The sequence below is a fragment of the Candoia aspera genome, chromosome 1, assembly GCF_035149785.1.
Source record: "Candoia aspera isolate rCanAsp1 chromosome 1, rCanAsp1.hap2, whole genome shotgun sequence".
NCBI lineage: Eukaryota > Metazoa > Chordata > Lepidosauria > Squamata > Boidae > Candoia > Candoia aspera.
Window position 1 is genome coordinate 319058989 of NC_086153.1, and position 27904 is coordinate 319086892.

A 27904-nucleotide genomic window follows, 5' to 3' on the forward strand; every position below is an offset into this window, starting at 1 on the left:
ATGCAGTCCTTATGAACTACCCCACAAGCTAATCTGAAATTACACCACAGTAGCCTTTGTGCTGCTTTAATGAGGGAAGAATTGAAATACTCAAGTGATGCTAATCACCTCTTCCCAGCTTGAAGGTGAATAACTCACCGAAAAGCTTGGGGAAAATGCACAATCAGCTGAACGAAGTTCCTCTGGAAACAGATGTGCTGTGAAGTTTTGAATCATTTAATTGGCTATTTCAGAGCTGTTTGCCTCTCTTTCCTCCATGACCTTCAAACATGCATACAAAGAATCCCCTGGCACCAACTCTGACTCGGGGGATTTTTTCTCTTTTTTCCTTCTTCCTATGCCTTTAATATCCATCTCAGTAAGAGAAAATATAAGCATATGAATCTCTTCTGATCTCTGTGAGAAGAAGCAAAGATTCACCTGCATAATTGCTCTGTGTTAGGTTGCCTATTTGGTGTCTACGTTTCTCATTGGTTAACACCCATCCCTACTGTATTTTGCCAGTTCTGGTTGCCACAGTAAAAAAAAAAAATGCAGAGAAGTGTGGCAAAGATTGTAAAGAGCGTGGAGGCTAAATCCTATGAAAGAAATCCTTTTAAAGAAACTGGTATGTTTAGCCTAAAGAAGAGAAGGCCAAGGGGAGACATGATAACAGTCTTCCAATAAATGGAGAGATATCACAGGGAAGAGGGTATGGATTTATTCTCTAGAGCACCCGAAGGTAAGACAAAAACTAGTGGGTGAAAGGTTTGCAGTGAGAGATCGAAGTTGAAATAAGGAGGAATTTCCTGACTGTAAGAGCCATTAAGCAAAATAGCTTGCCTCCTGAAGTTGTGGGTGTTCCATCAGTGGAAGTATTCAAGAAAACCATTTGCAGTATAAGGATTCTGCACTGGGCAGGGGACTGGACTAGAAGAACTTCAACTGTGATTCTAGGATTCATTCTTGGTAAATGAAAATTGCTGGGAATTATAGTTCAGGTACAGTACTAGAAAAGAGTCTGGAGGTTCAACTGCATTTAATTTCAGTTCAAACCAATAGCATCCACAGCAATTAAAATAATATTAATGCCATTCTGCATATAATAAGACAGTGGCTACAAATAAGTGTGTTGTTAATCCTAAATTGTTGCCCAATATTACATGTTTAGACAACCAAATGACCTCATCTCTAGATACACTGAAGAAGTTATTATCAGTCATAACCTGGAGATAATTTTGGGAAAGATCTTGGAATCTATCTTGGGCATATCACTTTATGATGTTTAATTTCTCCCCACAGACCTTTTTGAAAAGGTTCAATCATTTGGAATCATTTTTACAGATATAATACTGTGCTGTGGCTTTTGCAACATGGCTATATCCAGTGATGAAGAGCGGTGGCACATTTAGATGAAATAAAAGGGAGATGGAGAGTGCAGTTAGTGGCTTATAATGTGTGTGGCATATAAATCCCTTGATCCAAGCGATTGATTGATTTTTATAGAAGTTTTAAACCATCTAAATCATAAAAAGACTAGAAAGTTCAACAAGGAACAATTTATAGAATAGTCTGGGATTAAATACCAGCCAACATCCTTGAATTCAAACCATGCTAAGAAGGACAGAGGCATTCTTGAAGGAAATCTGGCAAGAGTGCTTACTATTGCACAAAGTATAGGATCTGAACTGCAAATTCTACTTTTGGTGAACTGATTTTGCACCTTGCTTATTTATGGGGCAATCCTGTATGTCTATCTGGAAGTAAGTGCTATTGGATTTACTCGTACTTAACACTCAGTTAAAACAGTATGGAATCAGAGTTTTAAGAATCTGAGGTTCTCAATCTGTTGAGGACACCTCTTCGGTTTTTTGCACTAGCAGGAGCATTTTGTTAATTGCACCTCTCATATATGGGTCAATTCAAAATATCTCAATTGAAACTGTTTGCAGATTTAATAAACTTGGTGCTATTTTGCTTATTTTATTATTGATAGGATCAATTTAGAGTGCATATTTCAGAGCTTCTAAGTATAAAGTCAAAGAGTTCCTTGAGTGTTATGATACACTTACTACTGAAAGCAATTTGCTTAATGCCGCTAATTGCTTTATATACAACTGCAATAAAAAAAAATCATACCATTACTCTATTTAAAGTGCTACTGCAGAATGAATCCTGAGCAAAACTCTCTTTTCAAATGCCAGTAACAATGATACAATAGCACTTTCCTGGTTAATTAGGACTTAGCAGAAATTGGTAACAATTTTGTGATTCCCTAGCCTGTCTATATGTTTGGAAGTCACAATTAACATCAATGTATTCTGAAACTGTTATCTAATCAATAGTTTCTTTGTTGTATGAAGACAAGCTTTTGGGATCAATGGACATCTTTAGTATTTAGAATTTAGAAGTCATACTGTGGAAGCACTCACAAAATGAATGCCATAAGTAGGTGACTTTCCTGTTCACAAAACGTGTCATGTAGCATTCATAGCCAAACATGAAACACTCCTTCCCCAGAAGGCAAATAGTTGAATTTCCTCTTTCTGGGAAAGTGGACACATTTTGAAAGAAATAATTGGGGTGCATTTACGGACCTATTTTTATTTTCTGAGGATGAAAATCAAGATGATGCTACAGAGTGGTTTACTTGATAGCATGCCAATTCCCCTTCCCTGTGTTTTTAATTATAAGAATCTTATCCATTTTTTCCAATTGTAAGAAGCTTAAGGAAGCTTCTTAAGGCAGTAAACCTGATATGTCCCAGGAAAGAGGTCTATGGTCACAGCTATGCCCATACCAGTATTAAATCTGTGTGGGGCAGCTTGAGGTCACCATAACCATGAGTTTCATTGTGCAGAAGGCATACAATGCTCTTTGATGAAGCAAAGACGTGATGTGACTTCCCTTGGCAAAACGTTTTGTGTCACCCTGAAGCCTCCCCATTAGTCTCTCCTGTCATTTATAAAATTTCCAGTGCAGGCGCTTTGCATCTGCAGAAGCCTGTTCTAGCTTTTGCAAGCACTGGGAGATTTTGAGAGGAGGTTGCAGATGACAGCATTGCCTTGCAGCTTTCTCTTAGCATTCTCCATGCTTGTGAAAACCAAAGCCACTTCTGGCTTTTGCAAAAGCTGGAGGAGAATGAGGTGGGGCTGTGAAGCAAGGCATCTGCTTCTTCTGGCTTTTAGAAAGGAGGAAGAGAGGTTAGTTCATGGAGCAGCTTCAAGTGGCTGCTTCACTCAAATGAACTTACAGTACATCAAAGAGAAGCCTCCCTTTGAAGATTTACACAAATAAACTTTAATATTATTTAATATGTTTAAAGTCACATGAGTTATTGGAAGGCATCTAGATTTTAAAGAAGTCCCGCTGAAAACAACAGATTTACTCTAAGCATGATTAATTTGGTATTTAATTTACTGCCAAATGTTCCTTTTCTTTTGCTCTAAAAAAATCAATTAACTGGGGTCTATTGCAGGGGAGGGAACATTTATGGCCCATGAGGAGACTTCAAAAACAGATACAGAGAAGATGTGATATTCTGATTTTCATACTAGATCCCAATATTGTTCAAGCACAAACAAGGAATTGGGAAAGTAAATTTTTCTGGATTCTAACTGTGATCTTTCCAGTTTTCTTATTGTTAGGAGACTCAAACATTATCAGAGGATATTTATCAGGATCTCACATATTTTGCTACTTCCACACACAGTCATCAAAACAGAGAATCCAAGGAACATCTCTCACTGGAATTAAAAATACAATGATAAATGAATCTGCTAACACTTTGCAGGCCTTTCATGAGACTGACTGTAGCTGTCCAAAAGACAGTTCCTCGATGAGAAAAACTGTAATGTAATTTGCTTAAAGACTTTGAATCAGGAAAAAAAAAAAAGACAAATGGACCAGATTAGGGAGCAGAGGGGTCAGTGCAGAACATTTGCAAATTAAATATTGGTAATCTGTTTAGCTGCATAAATATTAATACAACACATTTTAATTTTATGGAGTTTAAAATTAAGATCATAGTGCCCTTCTACTCATTGAACTGGATGCAGATAGCATCCTACTTAGAATAATCGAATTGAAATCAGTGAGACTTAAATTAATCATGCCTTACTGAAGGCTTATTGATTTCAGTGGATCAACTCTAATTAGGACAGAAACAGTGAGGAGCCACTTGATCAGTGGATCAACTCTAATTAGAACAAGACTAGTGAGCAGTCCTCAGCTACTCCTGCTGTGATGGTTAGGCACTGTTTAGCTCGCAAAGGTTTTCTTCATCTTCTCTTCTAGATTTCAGAGATAGGAGCATACCAGGTATGTTCTTGGTTTCCTTCTCACATCACACGGGGCCATGTTGAGGTTCAATGACTTTGTTTGAGACCTGCACTGGGCATATTGCTCTAAAATACTTCCCACAATCCTCTGCCTTGTGCTTTCTTTTGGTAAGCCCGACGGGTGATTCAGCAGACAAGTTGATGAGGAAAGGGATCAAAGCAAGTAGGACATTTTAAAAGGGGAAAGGCAATACTAGGCACTTTCGTGGGAGTAGAACCTATTAAATGCAATGGTTCTTACTTCCAAGTAAATGTAGGATTGGGCTGAGTGTTTTTTTATCCAAGAAGCAAAAATGTTTCCTCATAAGCATAGGTTCCCAAACTTTCCTGATTCATGGTGCCCCGAATGTCTTGGTAATTTTTTCACAACTGTCAAGTATCTCTGTGTTTCCCTCAAAAATTTAAAATATCCCACAGTGCCCCTGTGAATTTGGTGCAGGGCACACTTTAGGACCCACAGCTCTTAAATGATTATAGTATGAATTGGTATGTATGCTTTTCTTGAAACTACAAAAGACAGTGATTTCCACAAAAGATTCCCTATTTCCTTTCTGAAGAACCAATTTAAAGTTGCTGAAACAGCAAAGATACAGTTGTCTTTTTAATAGCCATTGATGTTATGGCCACTTTGCTTGTAATTGGTAAAACAACTTCAGTTCTCTGTTCAACAAAGCAAACAGCTCAGGGCAGAGAACAGCTAAGTGGCCTCGAAATTGGACCTTTAATCTGATTCAATCCAGTATGTTGATTAAATAAGGGCACAGTATAATCCCTAAAACTGTGTACTAATTACAAATTTGAACCCCGAGTCAATGGTGTATAAAGTTTTAATCAAATCAGACTTTTTTTTGAGGCTCCCTATTTGAATGCAGATTTGTTAAGGCTTCCTAATGTTTGTCATACAATTCTGTGGAAACTTTAGATGTGGTAAATTTATGCATTTCTGTCCATGTTGCTTGATTCTCTATAATTGAAAAAGTACAAATACTGAAAAATAATTTTGTCTCAAATAATGAATCACAAGTTTGGCAACATGAGACCTCAAGGTTGAATTAACAATGGCAGGATACACATGTGAAATAGATTGTGGGGGGGTATTTTAGGAAACCCCAATTAACAAATATTAGATAATATAGAAAATAATGTTAATAGGCTGTTTTGTGGACTCAGTAAAAGCAAGTAGGAGCAAGGCACTAGCAAGCTAAGTGAAACTGTTAACCACAAGAATGCGAAGTACCCACTGGGAATATATTAGATGGCTAAGAATAGTCAGCTGCTAGAGCTGGGAACCAGCTAAGGAAACTAACCAGTTTGAGATACATTATAAAGCACTGTAGAATTTATATCTTTAGCTCATGGAGCATGAAAAATAGGTTGACAGATGAAATTAGCATGCTGGTTTTGATTTAATGTAAAGTACATTAATATATTTAATGAGGAGAGACAAAAATGACAGTCACAAATGTTTCAAATTGGCTACAATGATATGTGGCCTTTCTGTCATTTTTGGATATCTACCTCCCCACAATTTTCTTTTTATGTAGTCAAGCAGGCTTTGACTCAGGTGGATCCACATAGCATATGATTTGGTTACTGAATTAAAGCAATTTCTAGTTTGTATCTTCTAGTTTCAGCTGTGTAACCTAGTTAAATGGGCTGGGTTTGCATGGAATACTAAGTTACAAATAGACTAATTAAGATTAAAATACTATGGGAATGCTACCAAGTAGTTTCTTTGTCCTGTTCAGACTATGAGGCAGCTAGACAGAATTATAACCAATAATAGTTAAAGCAATTATTTACAACAATAAAGTCCTGGTGAATAAATAAAGCAAGCAATTTCAATCAAGACCACCCAGGCAATGATGGATGAACAGACACGGCTGCAGGATCAGGCTGTGGCAAAACAACAAGGCAGAATTCGGCTAACTCTCTGATCAAAGCTGTCAGACTTGGTGAAGCTAGGGTGTGTGGCAAGGCAGAAGCTGGAGGCAAGGTTCTGTGGACTGGCACACAGATAGGACTGAACTGAAGTGTGGAGGCTAGGCAGGACTGGACTGGAACCTCTAGGCAAGGCTTGGCTCTGGAGGCTAGGCAGGACTGGACTGGAGAGTCTAGGCAAAGCTGAGATCTGAAAACGAGGCTGAGCTGGACTTGACTGGAGAGTCTAGGCAAGGCTGAGATCTGGAGGCAAGACTGGACTGGAGAATCTAGGCAAAGCTGAGGACTAGAAGCAAGACTGGACTGGACTAGAGCGTCTAGGCAAGCCTTGAATCTGGGAGCACACCTGGATCACGCTGAAGCTATGCAACAAGGCTTGGAGCTGGATGCGAGACTGCAGGCACAGCAAGGAGAGGCTTGACTGGAGTGGCTTGTGCAGAAGATGGGTCTGCGATGGCAGAAGGATCTGGTGCTGGTTCCACACTGGCTACAGGCAAGGCTTCTGACTCTGGTAAGGACTTTTCTGCAAGTGCTGTGAGCTCGAAGGATCAGTTATCTCCAGCAGCGTGCTCCTGCCTTTTAAAGCAATCCCTTCTGTGCCTTTTCTTTCCTGCAGCCAATCAAGTGGCCTTCTGATTCACACGCTTCTCTGCTCTCCTGTCTTAAATGCTGATTGGAAGATTCAAATTCCCCTCCAAGTTTGTCCAATCCATGTTTGCAAATTCTCCCGCTCTGCTGAGTCACTTCCTGGTTCAGCTTCTCCAAGTCCCTCCTGATGAGTTTCATTTTCCCCTTCTGAGTCTGGATAAGTTTCATTTTCAGAGTCAGAAGCAGGATCAAACCTCACACAATCCACTCCCCCAGAATCCCCCTTCCCCAGGAATTTCAGTCCTGGTTTTTGAGGTTAATGTAGATGGAATTGATGGACTTTTCTTGGAGCATGAACATCTGAGGCCTCCTCCCAAGAATTTTCTTCAGGCCCATAACCCTTCCATTCAATGAGGTACTGGAGCTTCCCATGTCTTCTGCGGGAATCAAGAATTCTGGAAACTTCATATTCCAGGTCACCATTGATACAGATAGGAGGTGGGGCAGGTCTAGGTACTCTCAGCAGGCTCAGAGGTGCAGTAGGAACTAGCAAGGACTGGTGGACTACTGGATGGATCTTCATGTGCTTTGGTAGACTGAGGCGGAATGCCACTGGATTAATGATCACCTCTATAGGAAAAGGCCCTACGAACTTGTCCAATTTCTTGGAAGGGTGTGCTGAAGGCAGGTGTTTAGTTGATAACCAAACATAATCCCCCACTACCAATTGGTTGCCCTTCTTCCAATGGCGATCAGCGAAAGATTTATAGTTGTCCTTGGCATGATCCATTTGATCTCGAAGTACCTGATGACAGGCTTGGAGTTCTTCCAAAAAAATGGTCAGAGACAGGGACCAAAGAATGCAGTGGTTCCAAGGGAAATAGATGTGGATGGAATCCATACATAGCCATAAAAGGCTTTGTCTTGGTGGATGAATGTACAGAATCATTGTAAGCAAACTCCGCTAAGGCCAATAGCTCGAACCAGTTGTTCTGTTGATAATTCACATAGCACCTTAAATATTGTTCTAAAATAGCATTAATATGTTCAGTCTCCCCATCTGATTGGGGGTGATGAGATGACAAGAGGTTTCCTTGAATTCCTAGATTTTGAAGAAGTGCCTTCCAAAATTTAGTGGTGAATTGTGCACTTCACTCTGAAATCATTTGCTTGGCTAGCCCATGAAGGTGGAAAATATTTTGAATGTACAATTGCACAGTCTCTTGGGCAGTAGCGAGTCCTGGGCAAGTGATAAAATGCACCATCTTGGTCATGATGTCTACTACCATTTTAGAATGGTCATGGCTCCATTGGACTTTGGAAGATCAGTGATAAAATCCATAGATACTAACTCCCATGGTTTTTCTGGCATAGGAAGTAGCATAAGAAGGCCTTCAGGTTTGCCCATCTGATGCTTCACCCGATGGCACTCAGGACAAGAAAGTATATATCGCTTGATGTCGTTCAACGTGCGAGGCCACCAAAATTCTCGAGACAATAGATTAAGAGACTTGAAAAACCCCAAATGTCCTGCAGCTGGATTGTCATGACACCAGCTAAGTATCTTTTCCCCGAGTTTTCCAGGGGGTATATAGTAGTGACCCCGAAAACATAGTCCATGAACCCAACTCCATAATGCTGCTTGGTCATCTGGAAGTTGTTTTAGCTCTTCCATTTCCGCATGAACGGGTCATTTTGCTGCTCTTCCTGGAGCTGTTGCATTAGGTCTTCACCAAAGTCGGTTGCGGTGAATTTCTCTGCTGGAATCACTGGATGAGGAGTTAGTGGAGGAGTACCCCTTTCATATTTTGGTTTTCTAGAGCCAGCATCTGCTCTTTGATTGTGCCCACGAGGAATGTATGTGACTTGAAAATTAAATTGTGAAAAGAATATCGACTAATGAATCTGTTGTTGATTCAAGTTGCGCACTGTTTTCAGATGTTCTAGGTTCCAATGGTCTGTTCTCACTTCTACTACATGCCGAGCAACTTCCAAATGGTGTCGCCAGACTTCGAATGCTACCTTGATCGCCAGTAGCTCGTTTTCCCAGATGGTATAGGCACCCTCCACCTGTGACAGTTTTCTGGAGTAATATGCACATGGATACAATGTCCTGGTTTTAGGATCCTTCTGTAATAAAATGGCTCTGATTGCCAAGTCTGAAGCATCAGTTTCCATAAAGAAAGGTTGACTAGGGTCTGGATGTCTAAGAATGAGTCCAGTCATGAATGCTGCCTTGGGTTGTTGGAATGCTTGTTCCTCAACTTCACCCCAATGGAATCTGGATCTCTTCTTGAGCAGGTCTGAGAGTGGAGAGGTGAGCTTGGCAAACTGTGAAATAAAGGGTCTGTAATAATTAGCAAGATAGATAGATAGATAGATAGATAGATAGATAGATAGATAGATAGATAGATAGATGCTTTTGAACTGTGGTGTTGGAGGAAAATTCTGAGAGTGCCTTGGACTGCAAGAAGATCAAGCCAGTCCATCCTCCAGGAAATAAAGCCAGACTGCCAATTTGAGGGAATGATATTAAAGGCCAAACTGAAATACTTTGGCCACATAATGAGAAGACAGGACACCCTGGAGAAGATGCTGATGCTAGGGAGAGTGGAAGGCAAAAGGAAGAGGGGCCGACCAAGGGCAAGGTGGATGGATGATATTCTAGAGGGGACGGACTCGTGGTGTTGACGACCGACAGGAAGCTCTGGCGTGGGCTGGTCCATGAAGTCACGAAGAGTCGGAAGCGACTAAACGAATAAACAACAACAACAACAATTAGCAAAACCTAACAGTCTCTGTGCATCCTTAGCCCTCCAAGGAAGTTGCCAGAATTGAAGGGCCTCTACTTTGCCTGGCTCCATTGCCAGTCTGGCTTGAGATATTCTGTGTCCAAAGAAATCTATACTGCTCTGAGCAAATTGTCATTTTTCTAATTTTGCATACAAATGATTTGCTCGTGTCATGAGTACTGATGGTGAGCAGGAGGGGGCCTCTATCCAGGGGGGAAAACGCATGTGTAGTACTGAGGAATTAGGTAGCCATTCAAAGAGACACAGATCAGACCCGCCTTAACTTTTGGGGTTTATCTGTCTGGGTTTTCCCACGCTTCTTCAGTTTGTTAGGATTCTGTCTTATGTAGCAGTAATAAACACTAGAGACCTACTCCTCATCTCAGCATGATTCCTGACTGTTAGGACAGCTCGAAGACGTTGCAACACCATGTGTACATGCTGGTAAAGTTCAGATAAGGATGAAGAGAATATCAAGATGTTGTCTAAATAAATTATCAAATTTCAATCCAGCAGATCCTTAAATACGTCATCATGAAGTGCATGAGCACCCTAGGAGCATTAGATAGCTTGAAAGGCATTCATAACGTCTGTACTGAGTGCAAAACATGGTTTTCCATTCATCTCCTTTCTTTATTCGGATCAGATTATATGCTCTGCAGAGGTCCAGCTTGGTAAAGATTCACGCACCCTGGATTCTTTCCAAGAGTTCTGATATTAAGGGCAAGGGGTAGTGATTCTTGATAGTTATTTTGTTTAAACAATGATAATCACAGCAAAGGTGCAGCTTGCCAAATTTTTTCTTGACAAAGAGCATGGGACCAGCTAGAAGGGAGGTTGAGGGTCGAATGAACCCTTTTTTCAAAATTGTGTCCAGAAATTCACATAAGGCTGCCCTCTCTGGTTCTGAAAGGGAGTAAATTCTTCCAGTGGGAAGCTTGGCACCCTCCACCAACCCGATGGCACAGTTGTATGGTCGATGAGGTGGCAGTTGATCTGCTTCCTTCTCATCAAAAGCATCTGCAAAATCTTGCAGCTGAGGAGGAATCAAGGAATTCTGAGGATTGACTTGACTGGATGCTAGAGTAGTGACAAGATGAGAAGAACATCGCTGACTTGGAAAGGTTAGTGTGGTTCTGGCCCATTCAATGTGAGGTTCACGAGTTTTCAACCACTCCATTCCCAATACGATGGGGAACTGAAAAGTGGCAGCCAAGAGAAATTCAATTTTTTCTGAATGTTCCCCTATTTGCATGGTCAGGCTAGAAGTTGCACTGGAGACAGGACTGGAGCTCAATGGATGGCCATCTATAGTTTCCACCAACAATGGAGGATGAATGGACTTCTGAGGGATTCCCCATTGCCTGGCGAACTCAATGTCCATGAAATTCATGGTGGCTCCAGAGACAATCATGGCTTGAGCTTGGATGACTGGATTTTGAGGTAGATGTAAGGTAACTTCCACAACTAAGTGTCTAGAAGAAGAGAGGCAGGACAGCTGATTTTTGCCTGAAGCAGACTTAGCCCAACTTAACTGTCCCTTTAAGTTTGGCAGGACCTGTTTCCTGACTGCGACCGCGGTTTCTGCTTGACTGGCAATTCATGGCTAGGTGACCCAAACCACCACAATATAAACATAATCCATCTTGCCTTCACCGGTCCTTCTCAGAGGCCAATAGTCTCGGTCTTGCTCTTCCCAATTGCATCGGTTCCTCCATGGCAACAGAACACCCTTGGTGAGGTATTGGAGTCAGCCCAATTCTGGCATGACAGAAGGCTTTATGCTGCTGCAAGCGTCCATCAATTTTTAGGCACAAATGCATCAAGGCTTGTAAGGAAGACAGGCAGTCCATGTGGGTGAGCTCATCTAGGATTTCTGCTGCCAGGCCTTGTTGGAACTGGTCTACTAGTGCATCTTTGTTCCAATTAAGGTCCTAAGCAATTATACAGAAATAATTGATGTATTCCGCTATGGTTCTTCTTCCTTGCCTTAATTCTTGCAACTGCCTACTGGTGGTTTGTATCTTCATGGGATTGTCAAACGTCATTCTTAGCTGTTGGCAGAATCCATCAAAGTTGTCCAATAAGGGACTGTGTTGCGTGATGAGTGGAGAAGCCCATTTTGCTGCTGATCCAGAAAGAAGACTGAAGACAAACCTGACTTTGTGATGGTCAGAGGGGAAGTCCTCTGAGCAAAGGCTCAAATATAGTTGGCACTGTGCAATTAAAGTTGGGAATTTCTTCAAGGTCCCAGCAAATTTTTCTGGGGTTACTACTAGGCATTTATGATGAGGTGCAGCGGCTGTGGCAGCAGCAGGTTGTTGGTTCTGCAGTTGGTTTAGTTGGGCAGTTAGCAGGGCAACTTGCTGCACCAATTGTGTGTTGTCCATGCTGTCTGCTCCCTCTGGATGGAGACAATCTGTCCTGTTCAGACTATGAGACGACCAGACAGAATTATTATCAAACTCTTTATTTAAAGCAACTATTTACAACAGTAAAGTCCTGGTGAATAAATAAAGCAAGCAATTTCAATCAAGACCACCCAGGCAATGATGGATGAACAGACACAGCTGCAGGATCAGGCTGTGGCAAAACAACAAGGCAGAATTCGGCTAACTCTCTGATCAAAGCTGTCAGACTTGGTGAAGCTAGGGTGCGTGGCAAGGCAGAAGCTGGAGGCAAGGTTCTGTGGACTGGCACACAGATAGGACTGGACTGAAGTGTGGAGGCTAGGCAGGACTGGACTGGAACTCTAGGCAAGGCTTGGCTCTGGAGGCTAGGCAGGACTGGACTGGAGAGTCTAGGCAAAGCTGAGATCTGAAAACGAGGCTGAGCTGGACTTGACTGGAGAGTCTAGGCAAGGCTGAGATCTGGAGGCAAGACTGGACTGGACTAGAGAGTCTAGGCAAGTCTGAGGACTGGAAGCAAGACTGGATTGGACTAGAGAGTCTAGGCAAGCCTTGAATCTGGGAGCACACCTGGATCACGCTGAAGCTATGCAACAAGGCTTGGAGCTGGATGCGAGACTGCAGGCACAGCAAGGAGAGGCTTGACTGGAGTGGCTTGTGCAGAAGATGGGTCTGCGATGGCAGAAGGACCTGGTGCTGGTTCCACACTGGCTACAGGCAAGGCTTCTGACTCTGGTAAGGACTTTTCTGCAAGTGCTGTGAGCTCGAAGGATCAGTTATCTCCAGCAGCTTGCTCCTTGCACACCTGTCTTTTAAAGCAATCCCTTCTGCACCTTTTCTCTCCTGCAGCCAATCAAGCTACCTTTTGATTTGCATGCTTCTCTGCTCTCCTGTCTCAAGCGCTGATTGGAAGATTCAAATCCCCCTCCAAGTTTGTCCAATCCATGTTTGCAAATTCTCCTACTCTGCTGTGTCACTTCCTGGTTCAGCTTCTCCAAGTCCCTCCTGATGGGTTTCATTTTCCCCTTCTGAGTTTGGATAAGTTTTGTTTTCAGAGTCAGAAGCGGGATCAAACCTCACAGTCTTTGACAGATCTGGTTAAACTTACGTGAAATCAGCCATTATATTTAATAAAGAGTCATCGATTTTAGGAGTTTTATTCATGTATTTGTTATTTATTTAACAGTCAAACTTAGAGAGGCTGCCTTAATCTCAATTTGCAACCTAGGCTGCTTACAATAATTAAAATGAAGGAAGCAACCAAAAGAAAACCAATAATACCAAAACAGTATAATTTTAAGAAGTCTTAATTAGGGAACCAGTAAAACCCATTACAAAGCTGTACAGAAATATTTCAGGGAGGATTTCAAGGCTTTACAAAATCACAGCAAGGTTGGGCCTGTAGGGACTTCAGGTGGAAGCCTGTTTCAGAGAGCAGAAGCAGACACAGAGAAAGGCCATCTGAAGACACTGCTTTACTGATGGGACCAAGGGTAAGCCACCTCTGTCAGACCTTACTGGATGGGCAGAAACAGCCAGAGAAAGACAGAACCAGAGGTATTCAGGTTCTAAACCATAAAGATCTTTATGTGCTTAACTAGCAACTCAAACAGCACCCAAAAGCCAAATGGCAACAAGTACAATTCACAAAGTATGGGTATTACATGTAAGAAAGACTTGTAATTACTCATGTCACTGTATTCTAAACCAGCTGTAGCTTCTGAGTGGTCTTTATGTGCAGTCCCATATAGTGTTATAGTAATCCAAAAGGGAGGTGACTAAACTATGAATGACCTCACCCAGTGACCACACGAAGCAGGGGTTTGGACTCCATCTTTTTTCCCCATCAAAAACAATTAGTACCGATCATGAAGGAAGAAGGAGAAACCCTCAGTGGAGTGTCCCCACTCCCAGTACTTGAGGCAGTCCTTGATTAGTGATACCAAAACCTACTGAGAAATCAAGCAGGACCAGGAATGTCGCAAAACCCCATCCTGGTCCCACCAGAGGTCATCCACAAGTGAGATCAGCGCTGTTTCAGAACTATACCCAGGGCTAAATTCTGGCTGGAAAGGGTCCAGCAGGTATTAAAGATGTTTTAGAAGATGTTAAAGACTGTTGTATACATGTAATCTGTTGATTTTCCTACACTTGGTTCCTATTAATGATATCACAAGAATCCCATGTTTAGACACAAAGCTAGAAGTCATGGGGAGTGGAGGGGAAGACTCTAATTTGTCTAAAGTGTCAGCAGTTCTTGGAAGATTACATTTCCTAGGGATTACTTACAATTAACATACATGGAGCAGCATATTAAATCTTTGAGAGAGAAGAGAGGAAAAAGTCAGTATTTTTGGACAAAGGTGAATGTTTATATATCTGGAAAATAGCTCACCTTATTTCCCAGATGATTCAAAGATGAGGAAACTTTATTGTACTGACTGTTCTTCTTTCCCAAGAAGTCCCCTGCCAATTATGTGAGTCCTGGGTCTTCAAGTAGCACAGATAACTGTTTGTCTTCTGTGATCTAGTGGTTGCTTCTAGCCATGAGCCAGGAAGAATTCAATTTGCTGCCAATTCAAATGGAGCCATAGCAGAAATTATAATGATAATGATAAAGAAGAAGAAAAAGAAGAAAGTGTTTAACTTCTCTCTGTGAGGCTTTCAAACTTTATATTCATGAGTACTTTATTAACCCTGATGACTGGACCTCTGAACTAATGAGCTGCATCCTAACTTGAAACAATATTAATATTCTTTTTATGATGTTAGAAATATAACAACCCATTCACTCAAGCAACAAGTCATTATTTCAAGGAGAAATCATGTATGTCTAAACTAGCTCAATGTGTACATTGAAACATGGTTGGTTAAATTCAGATTTCAGTTTCATACCATTTACTTATAATACATACTGTATAAGTTCATTTCAGTGATAAAATATTTATAGCAAAGTATTCACTGTAGCTTCCTGTATGACAGGGAGAGGGAGGAGATGAGGAGGAATCAAAAGAACAGAAAGGGGAGCATTTGCCCAAGTACCCAGTGATGTCAAAATGGCTCTGCATCTGACCTGAAGTTCCAGAAAATGAAACATCACCTCAGAATGAAAAGCCAGTATGAATGGCAGGTAGTTCCAACTTGGCCTGAGAAATTTTGTCATTCATTCTGCCATACCATGTTTATCTGTTTCTACCACTGAATGAGTAAGCTCCATCATGTTCTTCAACTGATCTGGACTTCACTTGCTTCTGCCTTAGTCCATCAGATCTCAGCCCTTGACCTGCCAAGCAGTATCTTTTAAGTGTCATTCTATCTGTCGGTATCTAAGACTTTGAGCTATAGAATATCTGATGACTCTATTGAGGACTGATGGCACTCTAAATCACTTTCCTCACATGTGTTTTCTTAATCTACTATCTGCACTTGCATCTTGCTCCACAATTGCCATTAATATATTTCCCCAGCTCAGCTCAGCACCAAATTGACTGCACTCAAAATGTTTGATGAAACAATGAAGGAAGCTTTAGCATTGATTAAACTGCTGGCAGTTTGTGTCTCTTTGCTGGTTTTTAATTACTCTTTTGGATCTCTTCCAGCTCTTCTTTATGCAACTATTTTTGGAAACGTCACTACAATTTTCCAACAAATGTACGCCAACACCAATCGCTACCATGAGATGTTGAACAATGTGAGAGATTTCTTAAAGTTATACCAAGTCCCCAAAGGCCTTAGTGAACGTGTCATGGATTATATTGTCTCCACATGGTCAATGTCTAAAGGGATCGATACAGAGAAGGTACGCGTGTGTGAGTGTGTGTGAAACTCCAGGAGTTGAACAATTGAACCTGATGAACCTTAGGTAATATACTAAGCTACAAAGGGAGTGATGTAAACATGCAGAGTTTCATTTTTATTCTTGAAATCATTTTATTATGATGCATGCATAACTCAAAAACAAGACCAATTGGGAATCTGGTGTTGAAGTATAAAAATAGAGTATAGAAACAATACAGGACATTTAAAGTGGCACTGAATCCTTAAGATGTTGCTGCTCATGGGTCACGTGATGCAAAAGCAATTTGATTGCCTCCTGCAGACAGACCAGATCCATGAAGCAAAGTGGCAGAGCATGATGCCTTTGCATAGTGGGAAGCAGCTGCCCTCCATTGTTTTAGCCACTTCTCTGGTCCTTCAGGTGTCTTCTGCATACTTGCCTCAGAGTGAAGTGGTTAGACAAGAATGAGCAGCCCTGCATCAACATTCATGAACCCAAAGATGTCACCCTTGGCACTTTACTTTTGCCCTGAAGCCGATTCTGCCATTTCCAGTGCCCAGAGGAAAACAGCAAGGTGGTAGGCTGTGCCTGCTTGACACAAACTTAATTATTACAGTACAGTAAGATTGCTTGGGATAAAGCTGGTAGTGTAAAGAAACTGAAACCCTCTTTGCTATTCTGAAAAAGAAAGCAAGGAGGGAAAGTGGACCATGCTCTGATTCCTCATTCTTGATTCCCCAAGGTCTTCCATCAGGAAATTGTGACTGTATTCAGCTGAAAGTGGTCACTTAATACTTGGCACTATCAGGTACTCTATGCCATCAGTCCAACACTGTTGCAGATTACAATTTCTCTGCAAACCTTTCCTGGGAACATGGGGAAATGAAGCATGGAGGGAGCAGGACCAAAATACATGTTTCTCTAGCCATTTCTGTCATGAGTACTGATGGTGAGCAGGAGGGGGCCCCTATCCAGGGGGGAAAACGCAGGCGTAGTACTGAGGAGTTAAGCAGCCATTCAAAGAGACACAGATCAGACCCGCCTTAACCTTTGGGGTTTATCTGTCTGGGTTTTCCCACGCTTCTTCAGTTTGTTAGGATTTTCTGTCTAATGTAGCAGTAATAAAGCATTTGAGACCTACTCCTTGTCTCAGCGTGGTTCCTGGCTGTTAGGACAATTTCTGAAACTTCTTTGCATCTTATAGGAGCTAATTCTTTAATATCCTGTTTCTGTTTTAAAATTCCTTTCCATATCTTTTCCTTCAAGTCTTCTATCTCATATACTGGCAATGGATATATGATGCTTCTGGCTGTTTCTTCATGTTCTGTGTAATTCATACAGTATGTATTCTGTGTGGCATTTCTACTCATCCACTATGCCTTCCCAAAGCCATTGCACTAAACAAATATGTTTGCATGCTTATTCTTTCTCAACAGTTGCACAAAATAACTAATGCAATGCAATGTTTATCTGGAATTTATTTCTGCAAGCCATGAAGTGTCGGTCCTGCTACCCTCACAGCCAATCTCTGTTTGAAAAAGAAGCTCATTTTACCTTACAGTATTATTCAGTGCTGCCTCAGATAATACATTTCAGGCAGCACATCGCTCAGCTATGAGAAATTTAATTCCATTCTTTACAATTCAAATAATGAAAGGAACCGGGAGCAATTGCATATGCCTTCAGTAAAAAAAAAAGATTCTATATTTAAGCCTTTGCAATAGGGTTCCTATGGTGACAGAAAATTATGATCATACAGAAATGTGAGGCCGTTTAAAAATAAACATTGGCCAATAAAAGGTAGATCTTCCTCTTAAAACAGTTTATATGTCTGTATCTATAAGGAAAATACTCCATGTTTATGAAGTGGTTATACCTTTTAGCTTACACTAAATCAGAAGTGAGCAAACTTTTCTGAGCCAAATGCTACATTCAGGTTTTGTTTAATATACTGAGGGTTACACTCCTAAAAGTGGGATAGGCAATGTGAAAAATGGAAGGGAAAGTAGGAGGGGGCAAAGAAGTGGGCAGGGTCTGAGAAGAATAAGGCTCAATCTTTGAACCCTGTAAAAGAGAAAATATAAAAGAAAGAGTCTTGTCCAAGACCTTTGATATTGCTTTTCAGTTTCATAAGTAAATACAGAAAGTCTGTGCCTGGTTCTCTTTGTTTAGTTTTAATACAGTATATCTTTTGTTGTAAACGGCCCAGAGTCCCTCTGGTGGGAGGAGCTGGGCGGTGACAAATTTGATAAACAAACAACAACAAATAAATAAAATATCTTGTGAATCAGATTACACAGTATGTGATTTTCCACATCTGTGATTCTATCATGGAAAATGGAGTACTATACAAAAGATGCACAAACAGCTTTCTAATATCTTTATGCAAATAACAGTAGCAGTGTGTCTGGGTGGGTGTTTTTTGTGAGTGTATGTGTGTGTGTGTGAGAGAGATTTGGATTTAGATGTGAGTACATGGAGTGGTAAATTAAGCTTTCCTTCTCTGTTGTTTCCCAATTTCAATCAACTTTACCTAGTCGTGAGGTACAAGATCTGGACACCTGTGGCTTTACAGTATACTGTTTAGTTGGCTGCTATAATCAAAGAAACCCAACAAGATTCCCAGATATATGACACAATGCCTTGTTCCTCGGTTTTTTATTGGATTCTCCAGTTACCAGAAATGAGATTATTTTGATTTATGGAGATCCAGCTTATTCAGTGGGAGAGATCGCAGACTGTGAAAGACTGCAGATATCTCCTTACAGTTGCTGATGACCATGTAGGTCTTAGATAAGAATCATGGAGGCTGAGTCTAGCTTATGATTCTTGGGCCATCTGTCATGTTCCCTGTTTCAATGTTGCTGAACATCGTAACGGTTCGCATGCCAGAGTGTTGACGCGCATTCCTGGCTGGGAGGGTGCTGCTGATAAACCTTGCATAGAAAGTTCTGTTTGCCTCAGCCGTGGAGGAATGTGTTTGGGTTATCGCTTTAATGTCAAGGTCTTTCTGCCCGTTGATCAGCAGAGCTCGTTAGGAGCACCTGGGAATGTGGGATTGTAATGAATAAAGGGGTGGGTGGGACATTGTTTGAAGCGGGGCTATTTATTTTGACTTTGGGCACGCTTTTCTCATTCTCAGCTTTCTTTCTGTTTGCACTCTATTCTAAATAAAATCAGAACCTAAACTGATTTGGAGTCTGAGCATTTTATTTGGGTTCAGGCAATCATCACATAAAGCTGAGAATCATTTCACGAAAAAACCTCGCTAGTCTCTACCAAGAAATTTCTTGTGAAAGAAGTTAGCGATGGCAGAATCAAGGAAAGAGTCCACGGGGTTTGGGGAGGCGACCAGACAGCTCCTGGAGTCGGCATTTCCGAGCAGGGACCCAAGCCCCCTCCCATCCCACCTCACACCCCATTCCAGAGAATCCAGCTCCAGCCCGGAGTTGGGGGACCCGACGGAAGAGGGGGTAACGGAACAGATGATGTGGGATGCCATGGGAGACCCCCGGCCGGGGACGTCTCACACCTCACGGAGGCTGCAGTGCCCCCTGACTCCTGAGAGGGAGTCCACCAAAGTGTCGGCAAGTCAGCAACCTGAGGTACCAGGGCCAGAGGACTCCATCACGCCTGACAGGATCAGAGTCATTGAATCCAAGATCGAGTCTATGGAGTACAGGCTACAATCCATTTCAACCACAGTGGGGGACCTGGTGAGGATTGTTGGTAGTCCAGGTGCAGCGATGGGAGTCACCATCCCCCCTCCTCCATCGCCAGCACCGAGGGGGAGGGGCCGGCCATGGGACTCTTCCCCGGGTCTCCGTGGTCCCACTCTGGTGTCAGAGACCCAAGCTCATCCACCAGTTGGGGCTGCACCAGTTGGCAGGGTCACTAAGGACTTTCCAGTGAAGTTTGATGGCGACCCCACAAATTTGTCATTCTTCCTTACCAACGCGGCAAATTATATGCAGCAATATGGACACTGCTTCACTTCGGAAGGGGCAAAGAACACGGCGATTGCCACAAAGCTGAAGGGCAGAGCTGCTGACTGGTATGTACAATTATCTGAGGCAAAAGCCCCAGCGCTTGGTGCCTTCGACACCTTTTTAGCCGCTTTGAGACGGTACTTTGAAGATCCCCTGGCTAAGGTGAGGGCTAAGGAAGCTCTAAAGGAACTTGTGCAGGGGCAGAAATTGGTTGCCAATTATGCCCTGGAATTCAAGGTATTGGCAGGTAAAGTTCCTGAATGGTCTGAAGCTACCCTGATAGACAGATTTAAGGATGGGCTCAATAGAGAGGTATTGAAATGGGCACTGTGCAGGGACGATCCGGACTCGCTTCATGATTGTCTCGCCGGTAAGGCTGAACATACCCAGCGTACCTATATGCAAGCCACTAAAGGGGATAAGCCGCACTCCAGTGGAAAAGGCCCGAGACAGCCGTCTGCCACAGGGTGGGACGATGAGAAACAATGACGTTTTGCCCGAGGGCAATGCATCAAGTGTGGCAAACCAGGTCACCACGCTGCGGACTGTCACAAGACTAAAACTATGGATCACCCGTCTAAACCTCCGCAGAAGACACCTAACCCTCCCCGTCGGCTGGCGGCAAAGGCAGCCGCGGAGGAGGAGGACAATGTCTACCTTGGGGGAGATGCTTGTGCTGCCCTTGAACTGCCAGCGGGAAATGACTTCCATCTGTCTTAAGCAGCGCCGCTGGACAGGTGGTGAAGAATGGGCGTGATACCAACATGGTGAGTGCTGACTGCCCCATCCTAGCTGTAAAGATCACATTGGCCTCTCGCTCCAGAACAGTCGAAGTCTGGGCTTTGGTGGACTCGGGGTGTTCCAGATGTTTGATCCACCCCGACCTAGTTGCTGCGTTGGAGCTGCCTTGCTTTCCCCTTCCAAAGCCACTAATTTTTCAGCAATTGGATGGATTCACGGCGGGGGGGAGGGGGGCGGGTCCGGCCACCCAGTTTACTGGGGACGTGTCGTTGCATATGGGAACTCATGTTGAACTGATCAATTTCATTGTTACTCCAGTGGGAGACCCTCTGGTGGTCCTGGGGATTCCTTGGCTAACTAGCCATAATCCATATATCAACTGGAAGAACCGTACTATTACGTTTGATGATGGTTTCTACCAGGCTTCTGTTGTGGGGAAGTCCATCACTGTAGCGGCGGGGAGGGCTGAAATTGTAGACCCTCAGCCTCCAGATCTACCCATGGAAGGGCTGCCGGCCAAGTACCGTGACTTTGCCGATGTCTTCGGGGAGGAGGAGGCAGACCAATTACCCCCCCCATCGCAAAACTGACTGTGCCATTGAGCTTCTTCCAGACGTCCCCTTGCCCAAGCTGAAGATCTATGCTATGACTAAGAAGGAACTGGGTGCATTACAGGAGTTCATTGACAAAAACCTGGCTAGGGGTTTCATTGAACCGGCAAACTCGCCGGTAGGGGCTCCCGTTTTGTTTCGTGAAAAGAAGGATGGCACCCTTAGACTGTGCACAGATTATCATGGGTTAAATTCGGTCTCACTGTTGAACAAATACCCTTTGCCTCTTGTAAAAGATATGTTGGCTCATTTGTGTACCGCTAAAGTCTTTTCCAAGCTTGACCTCCGCGAGGCATACTATCGCATTCGAATTCGGGAGGGGGATGAGTGGAAAACAGCTTTTAACTGCCCCTTGGGTTCCTTTCAATATAAGGTCCTTCCTTTTGGTCTGGCGGGAGCGCCAGGGGTTTTCATGCAATTGATCAATGAAGTTTTACATGACCATTTATTTAAGGGGGTCTTGGTATGTTTGGATGATGTGCTTATCTACACAAAGACTGAGAAAGAACACGAGAAGCTTGTCAAGCAAGTTCTCACCAGGCTCAGAAAAGCTAAGCTTTATGCTAAGCTTTCTAAATGTGAATTCCATAAGTCTCGCTTAGATTACTTGGGGTACAGAATTTCTGATAAAGGCATTGAAATGGATCCTGCAAAAGTTCAGGCAGTTCTAAACTGGGAATGCCCGCGAACCCGGCATCAACTTCAAAGTTTTCTAGGGTTCGCCAATTTTTACAGATCCTTTGTCCTCGCAGAGATTGCTTTTCCCCTGACTGATTTGTTGCGCACCAAGGGCATCAGGGAAACGCGCAAGGTAAAGAACCCCGGGGCTGTACTCAATTGGACTCCTGCCTGTCAGGCTGCTTTTGATCAGTTAAAGCTTCTTTTCACAGCTGAGCCCATTTTATCCCACCCGGACCCTGAACGGCCTTTCGTGATTCAGGTGGATGCCTCTGATTTTTCTATTGGGGCTATTTTGTTGCAAAAGGATTCTGCAGGGCTCTTAAAGCTGTGCGCCTATCTCTCCCATAAGTTTTCTGAAACGGAGCGGCGCTGGCATGTTTGGGAGAAGGAGGCTTTTGCAGTTAAGGCTGCATTGGAGGCTTGGCGTCACCTTTTGGAGAGGGCAACTTGTCCTTTTGAGGTTTGGACAGATCACCGCAACCTCAAGGCACTCCGAATGCCCAGGCATCTCAGCCCTAAGCAGATCCGCTGGGCTCAATTTTTTAGTTGTTTTAATTTCCAACTGAAGTTTATCCCAGGGAAGAGGAATTTTTTGGATGATGCCCTTTCTCATTTACCCCAAGATGCAGAGCCTATCTCCGATGTCATTGGGACTGTGCTCATGGAGCCTCAGTTGGGATTGGTCACGGTCACCTGGAGCTGCGCTCAGGGGCAGCTGCCTTCCCCCTCACAAGTGGTTCTGGCACAGCACTCTCGGAGCCGCAAGCAACCTCAAATGCCTGGTTGGTTGCGGGCTGATTTTGTCTCCGCTTTGAAATCTGATCTCTGGCTCCTCGCTAACCCTGACAAAGTTTCTGTTGAGCAAGACCTAGCTTGGGTGAGTGGGTGTTTGTACGTCCCTGAATCTCAACGATCTGCAATTTTAGCCCATTCTCATGACAGTAAGCAAGCTGGTCATTTTGGTTTTCTGAAGTCCCTCCATTTAGCCCGGTGGCAATTTTGGTGGCCCTCCTTATGAAAGGACATGAAGGATTATGTCGCTTCATGCCCTATCTGCGCTACGGGTAAGCGGCAATCCGGTAAGCCCCAGGGGCTTTTGCAGCCAGTGGCTGACCCTTCTCGCCCTTGGGATGAGATTTCTATGGATTTTATTGTTGACTTGCCCCCCAGTCAAAAGAAGACTGTCATTTGGGTGGTCAAAGACTATTTTTCTAAGCAGGCTCACTTTGTTCCCTGTGCATCTATTCCTTCAGCACAGCAGCTAGCCAAGCTTTTTTTGGTCCACATTTACCGCCCACACGGATGCCCCTCCCGTTTGGTGACTGATAGGGGCACACAATTTACCTCACGCTTTTGGCGGGCTTTTTTGAAACTGATTGGCACTGACCAGGCACTGTCAACCTCTTCGCATCCCCAGACTGACGGATCTACTGAGGTCCTTAATGCCACCCTGGAGCAATTTCTCCGGTTGTATATCAATTACCACCAGGATGACTGGGTTGATTTGCTCCCTTTCGCAGAGGTCGCTTACAACAATGCTGTGCACCAGAGCACTGGTCAGACCCCTTTTCAGGTTGTTTCAGGACGGGATTTTGTTCCCATTCCAGAGTTTCCCCATCCTCCTGCCCCTGTTGTGGCTGCCTGTGATTGGGGATCTCGTCTCGCTGATTCCTGGCCAGTGATTAAGAAAGTTCTCACTGAGGCGCAAGCTTCCTATAAGCTTCACGCTGACAAGCACCGAAGGAAGCAGCCGGCTTTTCGGGTTGGGGACTTGGTCTATCTCTCTACCAAATTTATCAAGTCTCCTCAGCCATCCAAGAAGCTTGCTCCTAAATTCATTGGCCCCTTTCCTGTTACAGATATTATTAATCCTGTCACTGTAGGTTTGAATCTCCCTCATAACTTGAAGCGTTTGCACCCTGTTTTTCATTGCAGTTTGCTTAAGCCTGCCCATGACTCACCTCATTGGCATCCACAACCTCCCCCTCCTGTGCCTGTCATGATTGATGGACAGCAGCACTTCGAGGTTAAGGAGGTTCTCAACTCTCGCAAGCTTCGAGGCACTCTGCAATACTTAGTACACTGGAAGCATTTTCCCCATCCTGAGTGGGTTGCTGCTCGCGACGTGATGGCTCCTGATTTAATTTGCAATTTTCATGTTGCCTATCCTTCCAAACCTACTGTTTGATTTTTTTTGGGGGGGAGATATGTCATGTTCCCTGTTTCAATGTTGCTGAACATCGTAACGGTTCGCATGCCAGAGTGTTGACGCGCGTTCCTGGCTGGGAGGGTGCTGCTGATAAACCTTGCATAGAAAGTTCTGTTTGCCTCAGCCGTGGAGGAATGTGTCTGGGTTATCGCTTTAATGTCAAGGTCTTTCTGCCCGTTGATCAGCAGAGCTCGTTAGGAGCACCTGGGAATGTGGGATTGTAATGAATGAAGGGGTGGGTGGGACGTTGTTTGAAGCGGGGCTATTTAGTTTGACTTTGGGCGCACTTTTCTCACTCTCAGCTTTCTTTCTGTTTGCACTCTATTCTAAATAAAATCAGAACCTAAACTTTGATTTGGAGTCTGAGTGTTTTATTTGGGTTCAGGCAATCATCACACCATCCAAAGAAGTTCCTTACATAATTGGTGACCAGGTGGCCACTTTAATAGTAGCCATGATAACAATTTTATTGATATTCTGCTAGAATGTACCAACTTTGCAGTTCTTAGTTCAATAAATTAACAAAATGCAGTTATCCTTTGATATTTGAACTTCTCAGAGCTTTGTGTTTCAACTTTCTGCCTTATCCCTTAAGTTATTAGATTCTCTTGATGTGGTTTCCCACTACCTGATGCTTGAAGTTTATTTGCTTTGCAATGTTTTATAAAGTAAAGAACAAACATGTATATATGCATAAATGTATACAGTATATTTGTGAAAAATATGGAAAACTATTATGGAAAATTGCTTGCAATAAATATATATTGTATATTAGGCAAGCACATATTAAATAGCTGCAGGCTGATAAAAAATGGGTGGGAACAAATTAAAAACCGAAAGTAATAGAAATGGATACATCCATTTTAATTTTATCTCTTAAGCCTGCTCTGTTTCTCAGCATGAGTTTTCTGGGGAATGTGGTAGTGAACAGATGGAAAAAGAGTTTGTACCCAATGAAAAAGGGTTGGATGTTTTGGGGTAGCAGGCAAGAGCCTCTAACTGCCTCAAATGGACTCTGCAGTTCCTAAAGTGATGTTAATCTAGTCAAGCAATCCTCATAGATATCATGCCTATTCTCTAATGATGTTGCATTGTTTGATTCTTCTTATTTTAGTATTTTGATCCTACCCAGGACAATCAAGACATAGATTGGAAGTAAAATGATTAAAGCCAATAAATAAAACCTTTAGAAGGCCATTCATACATACGTGTGTGTGTGTGTGTGTGTGTGTATTTCTCACCTTGCCTCTCACCTGTCTTCCCATACTTCATCTTCATACCAACCTTCCTTGGACTGCTAGGCTAAGAAATAGAGAATGGCCACAGATCATCCAATGAGTTTCATGGGAGATCCAAGACAGTCAATCTGCATTTTCCATCTAAATATTTACCTGGGAACCGCAGCTAATTTGAAAAGTTCAACTGCAAAGGTACATTCCTTTTCAGACACCCATTTCTTGAATGTGGTGAATTTAAGTTTCTTTTTTCTTTTTTAAATCTAAGCCCATCTTAAAATCAGAATGCCTGAAGTGGGCCACCAAAAACTGGGGAGGTGGCCAAACATGCTGTTCAAATAACTTTTCTTAAATGGCTATAAGAATATCTACTGTGTTCTTAATTCAGTGAAAACACTTTTCTTGGATATGAACTCCTTAGTTTTAATTGAAACACACTTGACAGCAAGCCAAATATTAATAGGCTACATCTCTAACTATGGAAAAATAGGTCATTACACAGAGAACTGAGAACTCTGTTTGCTCCGATGAGAGTAACAATTAAGGTAGTTGGTAAGAAAAAAATAGCCTGGATACTTCTTGAATACTGTTGGGCTACAGTGACAGAAAGGTAGAGACAACAGGAATTATAGAGCAGTTTACCTATAATGATGTTTTGATTGGCCCACATTTACCATAGTCCCCCATCGATGGATTTCCCTGCTTCATTAGCCCTCTTGTACCAGAAGAGAGGGAGGGAGAGAGGGAGGGGAAAGAGAACACTAAAGCTTTCACTTGGTTTTTTTTTTTTAAAGTAGGTGGGTGGGGGAGACAAGTCTATTCTTTCCCCATGACTGAAGTGGAGGAATGAGTTGAAATCCCAAAAAGAGATTTTTTAAGGTGGCTTTGTTTGCATCTACACATGGGAGACAAGCAGCTTAAGGCTGCAATGTGAAAAAGCCTTTTTCGTAGCAGAAAAATAAGGGCAGATGTTGCCTTCCTTGGGCTGCATGTTGTAGAGGACAATGTTATGCTGTCCTGTTCTCAAGAAATTATCAGTAGCCTGTATTGGAACTGGGGCAAGCTGGTTGTGTGGATCAACCCTATGTTACATGGTAAGCATTTTGCCATTTTACTCCAATGTAGTCATAGACCTGGTAGTACTACCTCTGGGATGGGGATGGGAGTATAACTAAGTAATCATATGGGCACAGAAAGTGTCCTTAAATCAGGTCTTCCTCTTGTTCATTTAGGTCTACTCTAATTGGCACTGACTCTGTTCTCAGGCAGAGATCAGATTCTTCCATTTCTTAACCTAAGGGGTGGACAAACCTGTCAATTCCATTTTTCATGTCTCGTTTACTACTTATAAGTTTTGTTCAGCTCAGATTCTTCATCATTTTATGAATTTGGTAATCAAGGATCTTCATAAAATTTGCATGAATGTCCTTTTATGGTGCTAATGTATGTATTTTTATTTATATTTTTTCTAATATGCACACCCTGGGGAACAATTTTCCCCCTCTAATGTTTTTTTTATCCATTATTTGTTCTAAGTATATATTTTTCAATGTGTTTTCCTTTATTATGTGCATTTTGTACATTGTTTTCATTTCCTAACCATATGACATTTGTAAAAGCGTGGATCTTGGTATGCCTTGCTATTCTTTTATAGTTTTGGGAGAGGTAACTTTAGTAAAAATTGAGACTTTATATAAAATCTTTATAATAAAAAATGAAATAAAATCAATTTCATATCCCTCACAACTTCTTTGCCAAGGAAACAATTAGAAAACCATGGTATTTAGGAATGGATCTTTCCCTAAATTAGTACAACTATAATTTCAAACAAGAGCATGTCTCCTTGTAAACATAAAAAACATTTCTATTAAAATCAGCAGTCTCAGCTACTTTGTGCTATTTCCATTTCTGAAACCACAAGCTTAAATCAGTGTAAAAATCTGTTTTTTTTCCAAATGAGAACCCACAATTCTTTTACCAAGAACCAATACTTTTTAGAAGAGCCTTTTTGCTTGCTTGTGGTTATGCCTCACCACATGCAGAAAGAGAAATGGCTCTTTTTATAACCTTGCATTTAAGGCAGCCAGTTTCATAAAGTGTGAAAGAATCCCCAAGACCAAAGCTTTAGAAAGATTTGTGTGGTGTTAATTGTATAGTTTTTTTTCTAGCTAGCCACCCTTAACTGATTTCTTAGCATTTGCTTAGCCACCTGGAAGGCTCACCAAACAGAGAAAATGATATTTTGAACATTTCAAACATTTCATTTAATGGTCTAAGCTATCTAAACATTAGAGGGTCAATAATCTTTAGTCAATACTGTGCAAATACCACTCTACTGAAATAATGTAACATATTATGTACTGTATGATTTAGAACAATATACTACTACTACTAATAAACATTTTAACAGACATTTGTCAGCTATACCCAGCCCTAAACTGCAGCTTCTATTTGTGTTGGTTGTCACAGCTCCCCGCCCGCCGCCACCTTTTTATTGTCCCAGCTCCCTGTAGGGTTCTTCTCAGCCATTCTAGACACTTATCTTAAACTGCCTGGCTGTGTTTAGAAAGCGCTGAAGGAAAGGGAAAACAATATTGGATTCATCTCCTTGG

At 42.4% G+C, this 27904-nt stretch overlaps 1 protein-coding gene across 1 annotated transcript in view; it reads left to right on the top strand.

Annotated features, from left to right (window-relative positions):
• KCNH5 (potassium voltage-gated channel subfamily H member 5) overlaps positions 1-27904 on the top strand; it is a 196649-nt gene that overhangs the window by 106721 nt on the left and 62024 nt on the right. Inside the window, exon 7 of the mRNA XM_063293905.1 lies at positions 15648-15847. Coding sequence (XP_063149975.1) covers positions 15648-15847 — 200 coding nt within the window. The remainder of the gene's footprint in view (positions 1-15647; positions 15848-27904) is intronic.